Below are 21,917 nucleotides of genomic sequence, written 5' to 3'. Positions count from 1 at the left end.
AAAAAGCAGAAAATGATCGCCCATAATCAGACATCATACGCCAAGATATCTTGAACAGGAGCATTTCCAGCCATTAGTGTAATTACACTCCTGTATCTTCTTTTATATACCCCTGTATTCATATCAAGTAAGCCTCTCCTCACATACTAAGACCAAGGCTCTGTCTGTCCTTTATGGAGGACAACAGAGGTTCTGGCTGCAGTTAAGAAAATCACCCACAGGAAGGTAAGCCTGCCAGCAGCGACACTAAGGACGAGCAGTTAATGTCTATTAGAGGTTCAGGAACTCGTATGTGTTTTTTATTGATTTGTGCTAAGACCTGAGAACAGGAGAATCCATCAAATGTTATCTATGTTCTCCACTATCATCATTGCTCTTTCAACATGCACATTTGTGCAATAATAATGGTGTTTTTAAAACGACTTTAAACCAATTTCACTGCAGGGATTGTGTGCCAGAAAATGTATTTTGCAATTTTTTCAAAGCCTAATCATAAACATACTTGCAAGAAAAAACTAAAACCAACATTATTACAGGAATCATTCCTTCTGAATATGTTTGTGTCATACTGTAGGCCCAACTCATTTTTTTGCCAGATGGCAGACATTCGACGGTGCGTTGATTCTCTTTGATGGCAGGACATAAAGCTCTGTTCTAAAAGCATGCATCTGTGTGATATCACAAAATCCTCTGCCTCAGATACAATCTGCGTGCACATCTGGTCATAATCACATTTTAAACATTGGTTATGCAATAATCTGTCTTTAATGTCTGTGTCCTACTGGCAGAGTCTTCTGTTGAATAGACAACTGAGCTGCCACAGAGATAAAGAGATTTGTTGGCGACTAGCAGGTATGCAAACTGTTTAAAACGGTGATAACAAAAAGAAACACACCAACAGCTGCCGCAGTATTTTGGAACCGTTGAATCTGCCTTTGTCAGGATTTTGTCAAAACTTATGTAGTGACCCATTTCTCACAAATTGTCCTTTAACACCTCCACACTGAATGTTAATGCTTGTAACAGTGTGAACAGTGCATTCTTTTTTTTTACTTTGCAATGAGTCATTTATTTGAAGAACTTAAATTGATCAATTGATGCACAATAGCAGCTATTACACAATCACAGTCGTTTCTTATACAGAAAACTATTCATACAATGTACTTTATTTCACAGATACATGCTCGAGCTCATACCAAATAGCTTATCAATACATTATGATAATTATAACAATTAGTATTGGACTATGGAAAAATAAAATAATTTGATTAAATGTAGAATTTTATTTTTTTCTTACCATTAAGTCTCCTCAATTTGAAGAAGTCAGGAGTGTTTCACTGAACCAATCACTATTGTACATTTCTGCACAGAAACACAGTGCAAGAGTAATTTTCATTCATTAGGACCATTGAGACCTGCCTGCTGTTCTAATGGAGGTCTGCAAAATGACCAGGGTGGAGGGTAACTGGTTGTACCACAGCACAGACATGTATTATATCTATATATTAGTCAGTCATTCTGGGCAGAAAGTGACTGTGCCAGTCTGAAAGCATGTCACCTTGCCAACTGGCTTTACATCTGTTAAGTTCATTTTAGTTCACCGTGATCCTGTTCATTACTATTCAATTTGAATTAAAGGCAAACAAAGTTGTTTTAATATAAGGACCGTGAAGGAATGGTTACTTAACATATCTGGAGTTGAGTAGGAGGAGGTCTACTTATAGGGTGCGTTTTTATCTGATTCTCCTAACCCAGTACGGGTACAGAAACAATCACACTGAATCCTTCATACAATTATTTCTCCTCTATTAAAAACTAGAAAGCTTTAAGAGCAACGCTGGACAAATCACTGCAAACCAGGTGCTCAAAGGCCTCCATTATAAAGGACAATGTCTATTGTCATTCAGATATCTTGGGTTATATTTTTCCTCAAAACAGCAGACTTACATAAAACATGCTGGAGGATGTAGCAGTGGGGAAATGATGACGCAACTCTTGGAGATATACAAGTATGGCTACTGTGAGAAACAAACTTTTCTTTGTCCAAAAAGGTTGTGAATCTGCCCCCCTGAAGTACTGTATGTGTAAAGCAATTGTTCAACTTTCACAATGTTTTATGGTCTACTGCTTTGTTGTATAATGTTGAAAAATATGATTCCATCAGTTAACCTGTGAGCCTTGGAAAAAAACATTGAATTTGATGTTATTCAAACATTTGGGTAAGTCAGACTTCTGTAGTTTCATTTATTTATGGTTTATACATCTCCCATGACATGCAAATAATTCCACAAGCTGTTCTGAATTACACGGTACAATCTAAAAACTAGTTTTGGGTTTATTTACAGTAGGAGTATGCTAATACAAACAAACACAAACAAATCTCATGCACTTATAATACAATGTATAAAATAATCAGAAGCTCTGCTGATTAAGCTGCGGGCTCCCCCACTCCTATTCATTTAACCAGTAAGTGGGCCTCACTAGCCCCTCTCTTATCTCTGAATAAAGTGATTCAGTGCGGCTGGCTGAGCAGTCAAAGCAGAGAGCCAGCGAAGCACCTGGCCTTACACCGCTATCTGATTAGAGGAGGTTGCAGGCCAGGCTGAACCAGACCAGGCCAGGCAGTGGCAGATCTAGAGCAAAATGAACTAAAACAGGCTAATTCTATTGCACCATGGCCTCCCTTAGAGGCTTAGCAGCAGGTTCAAATGAAAGCAATTCTATAACACAGAGCAACATTATCAACAAGCAGTGAGGAGGGCAATGGAGAAACTATAGCTTCACTGGTTCAGAAGAGCTGAGTGGTGTTCTCTGAAGCATGTATTTCATGATTAAGCTTTTATTATCTGCGGTGTCCCTGAGCTCACAAATTGGCGTATGAAAAAATAGACCTGACATTTTTCCTCAGCTTAAAATGGCATGAATGTTGAGAACTTGAGAGTGACATAGCTTAGTGAAGGCATTAGGGTTCTGCACACACAAAAATACAAATTATTAAAGGTTTTGGAATATGTTTTATTTTCATTTTCTATATGAAAATATGATTTGCAGAATATCGAAACACAATGGATCATATTTAATATCCTTCTTTCCTATGCAAGATACTGTATGATACTGTCAGACTGCAGTATCTAAATGCAGACTACACTATGGCTTACACTTTTAGATAAGGCATGACACATTTTGATCTTTACAATTACGTTAAAGTAATGTTCGTCAAGGTTGATATATTTTAATGTCAACATGCTTGAGAATTTCAATTGAAGGGAGATGAACACAATCAATACTTTACTTGAATGTAACCCAATTAGCAGTTCCTACCACAAACATATTTGATTTAATACGAAAATCCAAGGAGAGGATACACTTTTGCAGCTTCAAGGCCTGCGAGTCAGGAAAAGTAGATATTCGTTTTACTGTAGAGTTCCACTGGAAAGCACCAGGCTACGTCATGATTTGGTGATTGGCCCATCATTGTCATTATTAATTTAAAGTTAAGATATCTATAAGGGGAAACAAATCTCTACAGAGGCACCTGAAAACAGTGTAGAGAGAAAGGGGTTGTTATTAATGTTTTTCCTATGGGGCTGCTTCATGACAGTGTCAGTTCCATTAGCCCATTTGTGTTCAGTTTGGGAAACATTGTTGACCATTTGAGGGCAAAGTTTACACACAGTGCATTGTAAGTGCAATACGGGAGAGTCTAGGTTTGAGTAATGCAGGAGTAGTCCCAGCATGCATGTCCTAGGTGTTACTTAAGCTGTAACCCCAACCTAAATGATTTATACAACCACATCATATTTTTTTAATGATTTAATGTATTTGTTGTTTCTTTGGAGTTGTTTCTTTTTGTTGTTCCGTTGTATGAAGATTAACACTTGCACAATGCAGCTACATTTTCACAATATATTTATGTATGACTATATTTGTATTAAATATTAACCAACCAATCAAGGACCAGCTAGTATCATTGTATATAAACAATGTTCCTGAGGTTCATCAAATCTAACCTGAACTGGTGAGCTCAATAACAAAAAAGGTTACGATAAAATGTATGTTTCATGTACTGCTCAACACAACAGATACTTTACTTACACAAAATGATCCTATATTATAATAAATTATGAATATAGTGATATATAATCGAACAAGAACGCAGGGAAAGTTGTATTGTACTCAAGGGAAACAGCATCTGTTTCACCTTTAAACTGCTGAAGTAAAAAGCTAACACAGGTGTGTGTGTGTGTGTGTGTGTATGTGTGTGTGTGTGTGTGTGTGTTTACAGAGGCCATCTGTCTCTAAAAGGTAGAACATGCATTCAAACGTGACTGTCTGACATTCATTCTCTTATTCCACGCCGTCACATTTATCCATCTTTTCTCATTTCCCACCTGTTCAGCTTCTACCTCTGCTCCCGCTCATGTCTGGCCACACCCTGTTACACAACAGCTGAGTGGCTGTGCATGAACAGTGTTGTTGTACAGTGGGCTATAGGTGGGTGAAGTATTTGTTCTTGTGTTAACAGTTCAGTGGCTTTTCAGGATTCAGGAATTGTCAAATGCAATAACTGCACAGTGAACTTTTGGAGAAAAGAACACCAGGAATGTACAAATCCATAATTTAACTAATCATTTGGCTTAGTAGCCTACGAAAAAGCAGGTATCATGTAGCTTTCAAACACTGTCACTGATGAATTACCACTGTTACATCTGAGCAGCTGGACTTTTACATACTGCGGCAATCATCTTTTGAGAAAAAATAGGGATTTCTCATTAGAGACGTCCTAGATACAACTGCCTTACAGTGATTAATAGTTGTATAGGGAACAGCCAACACCCAGGGCCATAGAGAAAGTGATACAACTGCTGACATCTGATTTGAGTGGATGATGCTCAGCTGCAGCATGAATCACTCTCAATAGATGAGTGAATAAAAAGACACAATAAAAAATGCATTGAAATACAATCCAGTATATATAAAAAAAGATTTAAATCATACACCTCCCTGTGTTTCTGGGCTGAACGTGCACAGACAGGTGTTAAATGGTGTTGATGGATGTCCTCGCAGGGGAAGTCGTTCGTCTTCATGGATCCTTTTCTTTTGAAGGATTGCCGTCAAAACACAGGTTTCTAATGTATGACTTGTTCAGACAGGACCACAGATGTTTCTTTGACAGGGTTTTCTGTCTGTGAGTTTTTGAACTTGCTCTTGTAAATCTGGACAACTCAACCTTTGAAAATATATAACAGGTCTGTCAACAATGCTTGTTTGATTGACTTTAAGATAACATATAAGATTAAACGTGCTATATATCACTGTGCTGACAAGATAGATTTATCAAGGGAGAACATACATTTCATCATGGATTTACAATTACTTAAATGTATCTGTATTCTTACAATAATACCCAGCTGGAGGCCCCATTGTGTGGCTGCTATCATTTGAATGCTCCACAAAGTTTCTCCACAACCAATCTGCATGAAGGCCTGCTTTTAAATCTCCCCTCCTCTTTCCTCTTTGTATTTGCCAGATTTGTGAAGTCAGCTGCTGCCTTTAAATCATGTAGGAAATGTTTATCCCTGCACTGAGCATTAAGGAATAAAGAAACCATGACACAAGTCACACTGTTTGTTTTTCTTAAAATCCACATTCCTCATTATTACATCCTCATTACACCACAATATGTATTAGATAACACTAGTTAGAAAGCTACTTTGCAGATTTAGATTTAAAAATACAAAATAAAAATAGTCTTATAGATTTTGATAGATTTTTTGTTAAATTACATGGCAGAAGTATAAAGTCTAATGTTATTGGAATTAGCCACACCTTTAGCGGTCGCAACAGTAAAATGATTTTAACAATTAATTATAATATTAATCAGACATAAAAAATCCAGTCAACTTTACCAGCTGTGATTGATAATAATGCATCAATAATAATCAAAACATATCATTTGTATTATTCTGAAATGGAGCAGTCTGCATAATAAGTACTGTTATCTTTGCTACTTAAGTATATGTTGATGATAATACTTTGTAACAGAGTATTCCTACACTCTGTTACTTCCACTTTTACCTAAGTAAATCATATCCTTCTCCCACCACTGCCTGAGAAGGACTTTGTTCTGTATCGATAACTTGTAGCAGGATCGATGCTGTAACAAGTGGGGCTGTGAAGCTGTAAAATCTTAGCTTGGCGGTGCCCCTGAAGGCGTCATTCCCCGGGATGTTCAGTACCCTCCCTGTCCCTGTGCTGCTGCCCGCTGCCCGGGCTGCTGCTCGGCTGCTGGACGCGGGATGACGCCACCTCTCGCTCCGCCATCTCTCGCTCCGCCCCGCCAGCGAGAACTCGCTCTTTGCGTTCATTTCATTCCTCTTCTCATTCCGAGCATTCTTCGCATCTCTGTCAGTGCGCGATTCACCTACACCTTCCTGGCTGGCCCAGAAACACTAGAATAACTTGACATAGTATTAAAAAAATACCCCGTAACATCCCATTTACTCAAAAAGAAGGGACAATTATATGAGATATCAATAACGAGGTAAGTTTCAATGGTAGTTGCAGGTATCCAAACTGGTTGTAGACTTCTGTGCGTGGGGTTTTTAGTTGACGTCTTTGTAAATATTGGACAATTTATTTGAAAATGTCGGCTTATTCAGGTGTTTACTATTTATCCCATGGCGTGGAGGCTGTCTTATTCCATCGCTGAGAAACATGGCCAATTCTGGTCGATGTTTGCAACAGGGTGCTGCTCACTTTGAACACTGTTGTAGCCCATGGCTTTGACATAGCAGCGAAAATCTTTGACATTTTTCACATTTTTGTAAAGAAGCCCGATCATACGCCCCTTCTAAAAGCCTCAGAGGCCGTTTTTCCTGTGTCAGATCCCCTGAAAGTCCCAGCGGGATTCGGGATGAACTAAAAAAACATACCGCACGAATAACGCTTTTTTTTGGACAAGATGACGGTTGAAAACGTTGCTGTTTTCCTCTCCGTAGTTACTTGGAGATTTCACCGGAGGATTTTCGGACCACCTCGAAGAGGAAAACCACGGCGGAGAGAGACTTGTTGCTTCAACACGTTTTGACGGTGGTTATTAAAACCGTCATCGAAGTTTTGTGTAAGTAACGTTGCATGTTTCAATGTTTGTTTGTTACTTCTTTTAGCAGTATGTGTGCTCCATGTTGGTGCTGCAACCAAGTGAACCGGAGGGAAAGGGCAGCTTAAAGCCCTTTTTGTTGTTCGGTGGATTAAAGCTTATTTCGGGTTATTCTTTGTATAATTTCTGTTAAAAAACTACCGTTGTAGAAATGGTGGTTAGTTGCTTCTTTTGCGTTATTTTGGTGGTTTGAATTATATTAACTGGCCTGTTTTAAGGTATAATCTTTGGTTATAGTCCAGGAGGAACATTTGCATTCGTTTAAATTGAAGATTATTTGGCCTTTCCTTCATTGTTTTCATTTTCCTTCCTCTACTTTGGGAAATGCCTGCTCAGCTAAAACTGAACTCCCCTCCAACTGTAGGCCAGCTGTGTGTGTGTGTGTGTGTGTGTGTGTGTGTGTGTGTGTGTGTGTGTGTGTGTGTGTTAGACAAAAGTTGTACTCCTTACAATGATTTTATCCTTTTAACTTTTTTTGTGGACTGAGGACATTACACAGGATATGATGTAAAGGAAGACATGAGAATAAGGCCTATTTGTTTCATTAGCAACAGCAAAGTTAGCTTTCAAATTGGGACTACACCCTGTTGCACTAAACACTGAAGGATCTCCTCTATGAGCCAAAGGGCTAGACTCCTTGACACTTTGCTTAATATTTGCTGCTGTAAATGGTCATATTTGGTTTGCTTTAAACAAACAGCCCCGTCTGGCCATCTAGCCACAGTTTACACAGCTCAGATATGCTGCTGTGATTCAATCAGGGTGTCTTTGTACTGTATTAATTTAAATGAGAATTTTAAAATCACCTCATTTATTCTCCTGTGAGCTCTCCAGTTGTGCTTTTTAACTATCCCAGTCGGCTATCTGTTTAGTCAGACAGTGAAAGTAACTTCTTTTGTAATATTATTTATTTTTGTCAGCAGAAGTGACACAACTGAGTAATGGGGTTTTAAAATACCTTCACAAGCTTGAACATACACCCCCACTACTACTAGTAGTTCTAGTACAACTACTACTACTTCTACTACTACTACTACTACTTATACTACTACTACTACTACTACTTCTACTTATACTACTACTACTACTACTTCTACTTCTACTACTACTACTACTACTACTTCTACTACAAACGGTTTTGTCGAAGCACCTACAGCCACCCACCCGTTTTTGTTGTTGTTATGGCAAGTGTACAAGTTTCTCCCTTTAAAAAAAAAGAAAACATGCTTTTTACAGTAACCTACTGTTGAACATTTAATGTAACGCATGAGACAAAAAGATATAGGAGACATTCTATTAAAATGTAATTAACATGAAAGGGCCTTTGTGATTGCCAGAAAACAGTCTGAATGCAGTTAGACGTAAGCCCACACACATGTACAGTAAGTGTAAATCTGCTTGCTCAAAGAAAAAAAAAGAAGGTTGAAATAGATTCTTTGTTTTCTGCTTATGCAATCATTGGACCTGTTGGACGGAATCTGCAAAGCATTTACGCAAGAATAGGATATTGTCTTTGTTTGACGGAATAAGTATTTTCCTTGAAACTAGTTTCCACAACCCCTGCTATATAGGATACACAGGCGATGTGTAACTTTAACACATTGCTTGTTCAGGTTTTCTGTCTTGTTTAGATCTAAGGACAGAGCTACGGAGTGTGTAGTCTATCTGTTGTGAAGTGTGCCCGAATAATGTGCTTTTGTGAAACACAGAGTGGACTGAGTTTCTTCTTGGAGCAGAGTGAGACATTTATTTTCTTCAGTTGTCCATACTGTTGATTGAAGGTTGTCCTCTTTCAAAATAATACATTTTGCCAAACATTTGTCAAATGCCTACGCGCATATTTTAGCTTTTGATAGTCTTGTGAGCCTGGCATTAGCTGCTATGCATTTGTCTCCTTACCAGAATTATTCAAAGCTCTTACCCTGTGTGTGCAATGATTTATCATTAAGTGCATTCTTAACATACGTTATTGACAGAATATGCCAATTTTACTTTTGACAATTAGAGATATACTGAACTGACAATAAAACATTGATACCCTCAGTGACGCTCAAATCACAAAATGACAATAAAGAAAGAATTCAAACTGTTTATTCAGCTGCTAAAATGATCGCCTTTATTTTTACATTTTAGATTGACCACAAATTGTTCCTGACTGTTTAATTATAGCACATTAGGAGATACAGTGTGTTTGTGTGTGTGTGAGAGAGATGTAGACCTGACTGCTGCAGAGAGGCACCTAGCCGTACTCTGTGCAACAGGTGCTTTAGAGCAGAGATGTATTCATAATCTCAGCATGGCATCTCATTTAAAATGAGCATTTCAATTCAACAATTGATAGTTTAAGATGAATTATATTTTAGGCTTACCGCAGTTCTGATGCACTAAGGGTTACGGCTACATTTAAATATATATTTTATAATAAAGCTAGAATTACTAGAAAGCAATTTCAACTTTCACCAGTTATTTTATTTTGTTGGGATTTTTGGTTTATGAATTAAACCTGTCTAGTGGTTTTTAACATGATGTTTTCAAGTCTCAAATTATATTGTAAATGTCAACTGTTAAGAGCTAGTTAGTTCTCAGGTTTCACAGTTTTTCAAAACTACTCCCTAAGTAGTGTATGAACAGGATATTGCTGTTATAAATCAAAGTTTCACCTCACAGAAAATGCAAATACATGTTACACGGCACATTTTCTATTTGGAGTGTAATTCCTCTTGGGAATGTGAACACATTATGAGTCCCACGGTTTAAATTTAAATGATAATAATACATAATATATTTTATGTTATGAAAATTCTAGGCTAGAAAAAGGATGTGTGATCTGTAATTGAATCTGAACACAGTGTCATTTTTAATTGATTGTGCAATTAGACATGATGTGTGGCTGGAGTAGAATCAATCGCATCAAAACATCAGTGTTCTCCACGCTCAAAGCACGCTTTAAAGAGACTCTCGTGCAGGTTTCCAGACTGTGTGTGCCCTGAGGTAAACCCTGGTATAGAAAGGGAATTTTAGATTATGCACTGCTGCTCAGCAGTTTGAGCAGGACCCTCTGAGGCCAGCGGAGAGTGTCACCAAAAAGGAAAAGCTGGCTCAAAGCCACTGACGTCATCTAAGTAAATCTGCTCCAGTACTGCAGCCATAAAATGACTGCCAGCTACCGAATGCACTTTGGCCCTGTCAAACACCTTAGTTAGAGCAACATTTTTTTTTGTTCTCCTCATGCATACTTATAGAAGACTGGTTGTGTTTAAGTCTGCCTCCATTATGCTGAAGTTGTAGCAGACTTTGCCTATTCATTCAAAAGGAACAACTCATGTTTCTAATTTTACATAAAGCACCAAATGATTGTACTGCCCCAACCTTTGAAGGCTTACCACTTTAATATTACAGCCTTACAATTTGTACCATATGGCAAAGCATACTGTCTCAACCACTCATAATTGATGTGTAGTTCCATCCACTAAGAAGTTATTAAGTATCTGAGATATTTACTTTCCTACCCATTCTTATTTGGAATAAAAAGACAAACACATGAGCTGCTTCATGATCACACAAGGAGGAAAATCTATATGAACTCCATGAATCATTAGATGAGTCAGTTTCTGAAACCACTATAAACATTTTAAGTTCTTAACCACAATGAAAGCAGGAAATCTCGGCTTCAACAACTTCCTTTCCCAGTGCTTGCCATAGTAGCGGTAGTGGTGTTCAGCTCTCCGCAAGTAAAAGGAAACCCATGGAACAAAGGCACACAGTCACTTCATTTACTGAAAGTGTGTGTAATTTGTGGCTTGTATTCAAATGTGGGTTATTCAGTCTCTCTGGCACCGTATTCCCAGTCGTTGCTTGTACTAAATTTCCACAAGACCTTTCATCAATGGTCGCTGTATTGTTATCATGGCTGACACAGATCAGGCAGGCTCTCTCTCTGCCCTGAAGGTGCCCTGGATTCAGTGGAGGCACAGATAGACTGAGGGGAAGCTCCTCATTAATATGCAGGCTGTGCCCAGTAAATTAGTTTGGAATCAGAGCCGGGACACAGTAATGGAGAGCTGTGTTGCCCAAACTTTTTTTTTTTCTGTTTCGTCTATTTAATAGAGGGTAAGGGGAATTTTTTTAACAGCTTATTTGTTCAAATGAACATCGCTTTTTTTTTAACAAGCAAGTCGCCGATTTTCTATATCTATAAAAAGAAGTAAAAACAAAGGTCCGTCTCATAGTTCTTGTCTGTGTACATTTTTCTTACTAAAGGCTTAAAGCTTCAGCTCACAAATATACTGTAAACTAAATTCGATTTCTTCTACAGAATGTACTTTTTAAACACTGTTATTAGTATCTTCATGTTTTCTCAACTAGTCTTGGTATCTTCATATTTTTTCGACCAGTTTTGATTCTTGATAGATTATTATTCAAGAAAACGTTAACCTGTTGTTCAGTATTGGCTAAACTGAAGACCACACATAGTGTCTTAGAATAGCCCCTCACTTCATAACCACCTGCTTTGTGTATCAGCCTTGGATATTCATGTGTTTCAGTGCACATCATGCCTTACTATGGCTTATGCTTTTTGGGATAATGTCAACAAATGCTAAGTATTATAAAATGGTACATGGCTAAAAAGATAAAAGGCAAACAGCCCATAATTACATTGAATTTTCACAACAACTTTGTGACTTTTATGGTAAAGTGTGTGTTTTGTCCAGTCCAGAACTATATTTAATTTGGTGTAGCATTAATTATACCTCAAAATATTTGTGTGTGAATAAACCCTTAAACACTCAGTCTTCCCCGAAATAGTCACATTATACATACTGTGTGAAATGTTCGAGTTGCCAATCGAAAAAAACAAAGGATTGGAAAAGATTGCCGCGGGGAAACAGGAAATAATGAATATAAGAGGGTTAAATGATGGCCGGTGAAAAGTAAAGAAGAAAAGGGGAAAGAGATGAAAGTCGGCGTGAATTGGCAAAGAAAAAATGCAAATGGTGGCCTTCATGCTCATCACAGTGATTTGTTTTTTCATGCCCCTCCGCACGCGTCCTGAATGAGGCAGCGGCCAGCTCTCGGCCTGCTCTGCTCTCATAACTGTCAGGAGATCCTTTATCTGACGGACCTTTATTTACAGCTTTAATTTCCTGAGCTTTATGTGTTCCGCTCGCACTCCACACAGCAGTGACACGGGCGTGTGCCGCCTGGAATGCACTGCACATTTTTGATTGGCAAATGTCTTCCAAGCTTTTATTACATTTCATGTTTGAATGGTGAATTGCATTTTGTTATATTTTGGTACGACTGGTAGGACAGCGTTGTATATTCAGAGGGTGTAATTGTTTGTATCTTAGATTTGTTTTCCTTCTGTTGTTCAGAGGACCTTTAGCCGACATATCTGATGGTGTCCCGGTCATGTTGTTGCTACCTGATTCTCAGTCTGAGGCAGGTAGAGAGGGCTGCTTTGACAGAACCTGTAAATCAATCCTATTCTCTGGCAAACAAAGATTGATCCCACAGTGGCCTGATGGTTGCCGGGCGGTGGGATCTGGGCCTCACATTTGAGTGGGATGATATCAGACAAATTCACGGCATCTCAGCCTGCATGTTCAAAGAGGCATGAAATAAACACAATGCCATTGCCAATAACAGAGGCGGCATAAGTAAGCTTTCTAGCCCCTTCAGTGGACCTACGGAAATTGGTATTGAAAACCTTGTTTATTCATTCATCTGTACTCCAAACCTGTAGATTTATTCATGAAACCAAAGAAAAATCCAATACATAATCAATAGTTTTGTCCTGAAATGCATACGTAGTTTAGTGACATTCTGTAGAATGTTACGATATGTTTTCACCAAGACTTCTGTTACTCAAAAATTCCCTGCCATTCACCCCATTTTCTTTTCCTTAATTAATAAGCAGTAGGTTAAGTGTGTGCCCAAAAATGTTTTTCTGATGAGTAACCAAGATTAGTATTCACCTGTTTAGTTGATTTCGATTTATTTTAAGTAGAGGCTGCATGCCTGAACTTAGCCTTGTTTGGTAAGGTTTCAAAATAAATTGAATTCAAAAGGTATTTCCATAGATTTTAAAATAATTTTATTTTGCCCTGTAACCGCATCTGTCAAGGTCCTCAAAGACCTCCTGTCAAATACTTAATTCCAAAAACCACAAGCCCTCCCCGAGGTAATTAAGTAGTTTTAATGAAGGAAACTAAATGGAATTTCAGTTATTGTAAATGTTCATAGTCGGGTCACGTGTTGCTGAAAATTGAATATCTACAACATTGTTGTTATAATTATGCAAAGGCCAGGATATGTCTTAGCAACAAGCTGAAAATGTTGAGTTTGGAAATCACATGGTAATTACTGTTTTACACACAGTGGGCTTAACTACTGTGGGCCATTATGGGGTGCACAAAAGTCATTCACAGAATCATTATTGCACCCTCTGAGATAACGGCACAAAAGAACTCCACATGGAAAATTACATTTGAGACCTCTCATCTGCTATTTCATTACCTTGCTCTGTCTGATGCTTGAAATGGGTTCTCTTAATTTAAGGAGCTGGATTCCAGCTTGGTGAGTGGTTTATGTAATCTCCCGGTAAGTGTAATTTCCCATAATGCCAGGTCACAGCTACTACTCTGCTTAGCTACCACATACACGTATTGCATCGCAGGCCATCTCCACCACATCTCACAAATAAGACCATTTCTATGGTGAACACCCTGCAAAGACAGAAGTATGCAATTATCTGTAAGCCACTAGTGTTTCTATGGGTGACATTCATACCTTCTTTTGATGGAAATAATTAGTCCGGGGATTTTCAGGCACTAAGAGACCGTCTTCATTGACGACACAGCCATGTTATCCACATGTTGCACTCAGCACAAGCATCCGATCCATGTCACACAGATCTATTGAGGATGGGAATAACCTTTGTCCCGTATTATTTCAGTGTAGGTATGATGAAAAGTTACTTGATTTGTAATTGGAAAATGTTATCATTGTTCATATAAATTATTTTAGTTTGTACATTCTCCAAAAATCTGTTATTGCAGCTGCCAAGCTAAACATGAATTCAGTTGTTTTCACCATTTTTTTTCTTTAAATACGAGCTTGCTGATGTATTTTTTCTATATACATTCCTTTAAATTAGTGTAGGTGGAAGGGCATAGCCAGCCGGACAGTAGATTAAAGGCCGTGTGGGAAACACAACTGGCTGGTTTTTGGACAACATCTAATGTTTTGGAACCTCTTGTAGATACAAATTGTGTTACCAATTTTTTTAATGAAACTACCAATTTATTTTGAAGCTTGAATCCCCTGGGGTTTAAGGGATTGCAGTGATACCATATCAGGTGTACTTGAACAAAGGCATCCACCACATGAGAGATTAATAATATAAATTGGAAAATGACATGACAACGTTGCCTTGAATAGAGTGAATAGAGGGGAAAGTTGAATGTCAGTGTATCCAGTGTTTGCTGTCTTGTTTTCGCTTGTTGACTTGTTTCATTTGACCTCAATTAAAGGTGGGGTAGGTACGTTTGAGAAACCGGCTCGAAATACACTTTTTGTTATATTCCATGGAATGCTCTTAACATCCCGAAAGCAATGAATGTCTTAAGTGCTTTGACAAAAAATCCATAAATAATGTCATCTGTGGAAGCCGTAGTACTGTAAAGAGCATGACCAATCATTTTAGCCGGCCCGACTAAAATAACTGGATGGGCTACCTGCCTGTCAGCCTTCCATCAGTGCACAAACTTATCTCGTGCCCTCATTGGTCATGTGCGAGTTTGTGTGTGTTGGAGGAGGGGCTCTGTAAGGAAGTGGCAGATTTGTTCCGGTTGTGTATTTTCAAATTCTAACGCACTCAAGCTGGTTTCTCCAAAATGACCTACCCCACCTTTAATAATGATGATTGATTGTTTTTGGAATTTTTGTAGACGAGTTGTATTAATGTCAATGTGTTGCAGAGTGATTTGAGACATGCTGAGTGAAGTGATACAGTGATTTAAAGATTTTGAACCTTTTCATCCCCTCTCAAGATGCTTGCTAAAACAGATTTCTTTGGTTCTGGCAAAATTATTATATTGAGGCATCGCATAGCTTTAATAGATATATTCTTTATTGACAGGAAAGTATATGGTCGATTTTAATTGTTTGTCAACATATAAAAGCAGACTTACAGTTCAACTACAACATTTGTTTGTTCTTGGGTTGTTTTGGTAATAGTGTGTGCACAAGTTTTGTGCCAAAGAATATTTAAGTAGACTAGACATTAAAAAGCCTAATGGAAACATACTGGCAGAAACTCTTGGCATTTGAAAAAGTACTTTAGCTTGTACAAATACCAATGTGATTCAATGTTTGGTCTCAATGGGGAAGAGAAACAAATATTTTTCTCAGAACCCCATCGTGCTGTGAATGTAGTCTGGAAGTGATTACGGTTACAGTTCATCATTTGATTGTGATGAGAGGAGCATATCCCAGCCTTTTAGTGGTTGAAATTTCTTCCCCCTCCCTCATCAGTTTGTGAGTTGGTTCTGCTGTGTCAGCAGTCGGCACACAAAAACGGAATTCAGTAAAAGCTCTCTCCGCTCTCTGAGTTTTTTTTCTTTTCCCCAACAGCTTGCTCCCATCCCCCTTTCCCCCTCATGAACTGACACGCTGGAAGAAACATATGCTACTATTCCCACTTCCTGACAGCTTGTGCTGCTTGAATAGGATCTTTCTCAGGGAGGAAGCAGTTGTCTGGAAAGAGGCGAGCGATAAAGTAAAGAGAAAACATCAGTGAGGTTTCAGTAAAGGAACTAAAACATAAAAGCATATTAGGTTGTGAATTAAAGCGGTTGACACAAGATTGTAAGCACAATCTGTTTCTATGTTTGTCTTGAACTAGTTTGCAGTCGCCATGCTACTGAATATAAGACTGCCTTTGATTTGCATGTAAGCTAAAATGAGAACTCAGCACGTCACACAGTGTCACTGGTTCTGTTCAGCCACTACTCTCATGCACTCAGAGATGTTTAAAAGTGTTCACAGCCTAATATACAATCACGTAGTCATTGTTTTTATTTGATGATTCAGGTGAAGCATGAAAAACTGCAGGAGCAGTCACACTATAGACAGCTGCATTGGACAATTACAAAAACACAGCTTGAATGAGTTTAGTATGTGCCAGGTGATGTCTTATCCACCTGTTGCTCCGCCTCCTCCCTCTGGGATCTGGCCAGACAACTTGCCTCTTAGATGATGTGCCTTCATTGTGTTCTTTCATGTTTTTGTATTGAGTTGCTGTGTCTTGGATCAAACCTTTCAAACATGCAGTGATTGTGCATGATTTATGTACCCATATTTAAGACAATTCTGTCTTACATTCTCAGAGAAAACATTTAAAATTGTATAATTTTATAGTATGATCAAAGCACTTATTCCTTCATAACGTCACATTTATAGTTATGCATATGGCAAGACTCTGTCATGAATATGTTGTTATTGTCCATGCCGACTTAAATGTATTACCATGTCCATCTGTTTTCATACCAAGTAACTATAAACACTACAGTGTGCATGACTGCCGTCTTTTTCACCCGACTTTTAATCAGTACAACTCTGCCATACAAGTTGTAAGTATAAACTCAACCTTTACACAATAAATGAGCTATGTTCTCACTCAACACGGAACATTTGAATCCATTCTGATGTTTCTTTCTTCTGTAATGTAACCGCAGCAATAAACTCAGTCCTGGGTCTGCTAAGGCCAACATGTGCAGAATGCTCTCCATTCATGAAGGCCACACAGTTGTACTGACCGCAACACTGCTGAATCTCATTTTACCACACACATGCCTCTCTAGTGCCCAGCATTCATGAATCTGTAGTGAGTAATTCCACATAAAATATGGGATAGTCTGCCGTTTTATGTTCCTGGACACTGGGTACTGTTACAGTACTGCAGATGCTGTCACTCAGGAGCATGCTGGTCTTGTCAGTAGCTGCTGGTGAGAGGAGTCTCTCTCCAGCTGTCTGAGCAGCTTGGTAAGATGCACAATGGGGGGCGGGATCTTGGATTGATCCACAGTCTGAACGGCAGTTTTTTGTTTTTTTTGGGATGCCTGCAGCACCCAGCCTTTAAAAAAAGATAAAAAATCCTATAGCCTCTGCATGTCATGAGTCTCTGACTTCAATATGTCGTGTGGTATGACTGTAGCTGGATAGTGACGTTAGCCAAAATGCTGTTTTTCCTGGTTTTACTACTTTATTCTTGCTAAATTTTTATAACAGACACAGTTGGGGGAATGTTGAACGCTGGCCTCTAATTTCCCCATCGAGATCCTATATAATTAATTTATTATTATTCATAAGAATAGGGTGATAGTTCGGATGGGGCACTCCATCACTTTAGAAATGATAGAGTTCTTCAGGCATGGGATGCACTTCTCATAGTCTGGTTTGTAAGATCTAAACATGTTTTCAAATGTAACTATTTTACTGAGTCCTGTCATTCAAAAAGAACCAAAGCCACCAGCCCATGAATGAAAAGGTTCAATGGTTCAAACCATTGTAAATAATGTCAACTACCTTCTTGGCAATGTTCAAGATTGTTTGGCTGCTTCTGCTCCACATTGTGCTCTCATCTAACAGTGTGTACTGTGTCACTCTTTTTCTCATTTGGAAGCAGATGTCAACTGTTGTGTTGTAGAGACTGACCGCTTGGTTGTGTTTGTTTATTTCTGAATTCCAGGTCTCTCCCTAGTTTGCTCCAGGCTTTAGCTTGGAGAGCCCAACCGCCACCATTGATCCCAGCAGCTGGAGCGGCAGCGAGAGCCCTGCCGAGGACATGGAGAGGATGAGCGACTCTGCAGACAAGCCCATGGACAATGAAGCCGAGGGGGTGTGGAGCCCCGATATCGAACAGAGCTTCCATGAGGCCCTGGCTATCTATCCTCCGTGTGGACGAAGGAAGATCATCCTGTCTGATGAGGGAAAGATGTATGGTGAGTAGTACAGAATCATTTCAGAGTGTTACTAGTATAGATGCATGTTTTTCAACTAGGTGAATATTGTTGGAGCTAATGGGAATAGTTTGACACTTTCGGGGATGAGTAAGATGAGAAGATCGATTCCACTCATGTCGTGGCCAGCAGCTAATTATCTTAGCTAAGCATAAAGACTGGAAGCACGGGAAAACAACTAGAACTAGAGAATGCAATTCCTGAAGAAATTGCTAGTGGAAATGCTTTATGCTGAAAAGCTGACGCTAAACTGCTATGCTGAAATTGAATGTGTAAGAAGAAAGTGAAGAATTTAGATTGAAATGATACATGAACACTGGGGACTTTAATGTCTGATAAGAGAAGAAAAGAAAGTAAAAAGGCTTGGAAAAGCAGCAGAATATTTGAACTGCAAACTTTTGAACTAACTTGATGGCGAATGATCTGTCGCCATGCCAACGGCATTTGATGACATCCCATAATACGCTTAGATGCGTTGATGGCTGTATCGTTACCAAACCTGTGAAGTTTTGGGCCGTTTGGAGCATTGAAGTTAACAGTGAAGTTATGAGTAAACCGTGTTTCATGGCGAGCATTGTGTTGCCATGGCAACGACATTTGAAGAAATCTCAAAACTCTCCCGTAGATGTCTTCACGGCTGGACTCAGTGCATGACATTAAGGATTTTGGGAGATGGCCCTGGGGCCATCTAAGCTAATTTACAGATGGCCCTGAACCCAATAGAGATTGCCCTGAAAAATGCGCGCGGACGAAATGGCACGAAGGGTTTGGGGGGCCTCTGTCCCCCTTGAAAATGTAGATTTTTGCAGGTCTTAGATGCTGTCTGGTGCATTCTCTAGACTGAATTATAAGATGAACCACCACAATATTATATTGTACAATTTCAATTTTATTCTTCATTTCACTTGTTTGTTTGTTCTTGTTTGTGTTTGCTCGCTTGCCCTGCATAGCTATAAGAAACACTTAAGTTGTTGGTCAAGACACTTTCCATCTGATGAAGGCAAATGCCTTCCCAGATGTACACAAGTAGAAAACATTACATTCAGTTATAACTGCCAAAACAAACATTATTTACACTAGTATGGCCCCTGTTAAAAATGTTTGTAATGTTATCTACTGTAAGTTGGTCGAACGAATGCCTCCTCATCCGGAAGCTGACCGAGCAGACCCAAGCAGCAGTCGAGAGGAGCCGAGCGCATCCGTGAAGCACACAAAATGGCGACGTCAGAGTTCCCGTTAGCTGGCAAATCTAAATCTCTTCGGTCAAAATAATTTCCCTTTTAGCGTAATACCGCTTCACTTGCGCCACTTATGTGACAGACAAGAAGAGTATGTGACAGACAAGAAGAGTATGTGACAGACAAGAATAGTCAATTCTAATGTCTAACACTTAATGTGGAGAAAGAGATGTCCTGTATGGGTTGATTGTGCGTTGATCTGTTGGTAATGCCTCTGGGTTCCGGTGGGCATGTAAACAAATGCATAATGCTGTGCTATACTTTGTGGCCTCACCCAGTTGCATAGCGACACTTATTGTTTAGGTGTCTTTTAATAAGCAGGTAGTCATATCATTAGCTAGAACTAGCTGGATCTGATCGATATGGACATAAACGCGAGTGAAGTCTAATCTGACGGGAGAGAGAGATCAGCTGCTGCTGACGAGTGGACACGCACCTCTGCATGATCACATGCAGCGGTGAGCGGACAAAACACACACTTCAGGTTAGAATATCACACGTAGCTATTTTAATTACCTCTCAAACTACCGTAACTAGCTATAGATATGTTTAGTTTCACTGTCGGGTCACTCATTACTGGATCCGCGAGCTGCATGATACTGGCATAATAGATTGCCCGATCGGGCAACTAGCAGGTGAGGCTTCATTGCCCGATCGGGCAACTAGCAGGTGAGGCTTCATTGCCCGATCGGGCAACTAGCAGGTGAGGCTTCATTGCCCGATCGGGCAACTAGCAGGTGAGGCTTCATTGCCCGATCGGGCAACTAGCAGGTGAGGCTTCATTGCCCGATCGGGCAACTAGCAGGTGAGGCTTCATTGCCCGATCGGGCAACTAGCAGGTGAGGCTTCATTGCCCGATCGGGCAACTAGCAGGTGAGGCTTCATTGCCCGATCGGGCAACTAGCAGGTGAGGCTTCATTGCCCGATCGGGCAACTAGCAGGTGAGGCTTCATTGCCCGATCGGGCAACTAGCAGGTGAGGCTTCATTGCCCGATCGGGCAACCAGCAGGTGGGCTTCATTGCCCGAGCTAAACACTAGATGGCCCTGGGCCATCGGCAGTCCTTAATGTCGAGCCCTGGCTGGACTGTTAGCACACGTGAAGTTTGAGCACTTTTTGAACATTTTCATAGGAGTTATAGCGACATCGTCTTTCATGGCGAGGGATGGAAACGGCATATGATGAAACCCCATAATTGACGTAGAGCTGTTGAGGGCTGGACCATTATCTGAAGTGTGGTGCTGTTTTTAACCTTTTCATAGGCCAGGGGTGCCCAACCTTTTTTGAACCGAGAGCTACTTTTAAAGTTGCCAGTCTGCCAAGATCTACCAGTCCAAATAGAGAGGCGTAGCCATTACTGACAGCCTACTACCAGTTAAATACACACTTCTACTTGTATAAAACTGACCTTCGTACGATTAATACTTCATAAAATACTGCAGATCCTTTATCTTACCTCTTTCTAATCTACACGCATACAAGTATTTAACTGAAGTTACACAATAGTGTTGTTGATACAGAGTTGGAGTTTATTCACACGTCACACTACAGTGGGTTGTTTTCAAGAAACATTGAACACTGCTGCCACATATGACACAAAAAGAAAAGACTCTGAACCCTTTCTTTGCCATTTTATAAAAATAGTGTTGCTACAAAAGTATAAATTAGGCTTACTAATAAGACAACTCGGATCTGAAGCTACACAGGAATCTGCTGCAACAGTGCAATAAAAAAGACAAAATTAATAGAATCAAACCCTTTTTTTGTTGCATTTTAGTAGATTATAAAAAGAAATGCCTTTTTTAAAATAGGATACAAGCAACACTAGTTTCTTAACCTGAATTGATAATAGACTATAATCAATTTAAGTTTGCATTCTTATACCATTTTGTACAATAATTATAATGAATAAGTTCAAACAAACTCAAACTTATAGCTGATTAATAACGGTATCTAACTTGAGTTTTTATCATATCAAAAACCTGTTGAAATGCTACTGTTATTTTTATTACGCATCGGCAGCCTCCAGGAATGCTTCTTTCACAACTTCGCCGTCTTTGAAAGACTTCATGTGTTTCGCAAGAACGTGACTGACACGATAAGATGCTATGGTAGCAGCCTTGCTCTTGTTGTTGGGCCTGGTGAAAATGGACTGCTGTGCATTTAGCTGTCCTTTCAGGCCCCTCCCCTTTTGGAGCGTAGGGCAGAATTAGGAGGGAATTCCGTCTCGTAGCGTTTGTGCACTGTTTTGAAATGCCGCTCCTAAATTACCCTTCTTCGATAAAGCCACGCTCGCATTGCAGATGAGACAGATGGACTTTGAATTGGAATAGATACAAAAATAATCATCCTCCCACTCCGAGTGAAAATGATATATGTTTTGCTTCTGCCATAATTGCGGTCTTGTGTGTGTGCGGACTGTCACTCCTGTTGACACGGACAACGTTAGCGAACTAGTGCACTGCCCACTGCTCACCAGCCACGCCCCGACACA

At 39.5% G+C, this 21,917-nt stretch overlaps 1 protein-coding gene across 4 annotated transcripts in view; it reads left to right on the top strand.

Annotated features, from left to right (window-relative positions):
• The first annotated feature begins 6,234 nt into the window (after window positions 1-6,234).
• tead1b (TEA domain family member 1b) overlaps window positions 6,235-21,917 on the top strand; it is a 46,096-nt gene continuing 30,413 nt past the window's right edge. For 2 of the 4 annotated variants that reach the window (XM_034196966.1, XM_034196965.1), the window contains exons 1-3: window positions 6,236-6,544; window positions 7,002-7,123; window positions 17,916-18,168. In XM_034196966.1, coding sequence (XP_034052857.1) covers window positions 18,012-18,168 — 157 coding nt within the window. In that variant the 5' untranslated portion in view covers window positions 6,236-6,544; window positions 7,002-7,123; window positions 17,916-18,011. Of the gene's footprint in view, window positions 6,545-7,001; window positions 7,124-17,915; window positions 18,169-21,917 lie in introns of all 4 variants that reach the window. The other 2 variants (XM_034196964.1, XM_034196968.1) reach the window with 2 other exon arrangements.

Source organism: Gymnodraco acuticeps, unplaced genomic scaffold, assembly GCF_902827175.1.
Source record: "Gymnodraco acuticeps unplaced genomic scaffold, fGymAcu1.1, whole genome shotgun sequence".
Classification (NCBI taxonomy): Eukaryota; Metazoa; Chordata; class Actinopteri; order Perciformes; family Bathydraconidae; genus Gymnodraco; species Gymnodraco acuticeps.
This window is presented reverse-complemented; position numbering and strand designations above follow the sequence as displayed.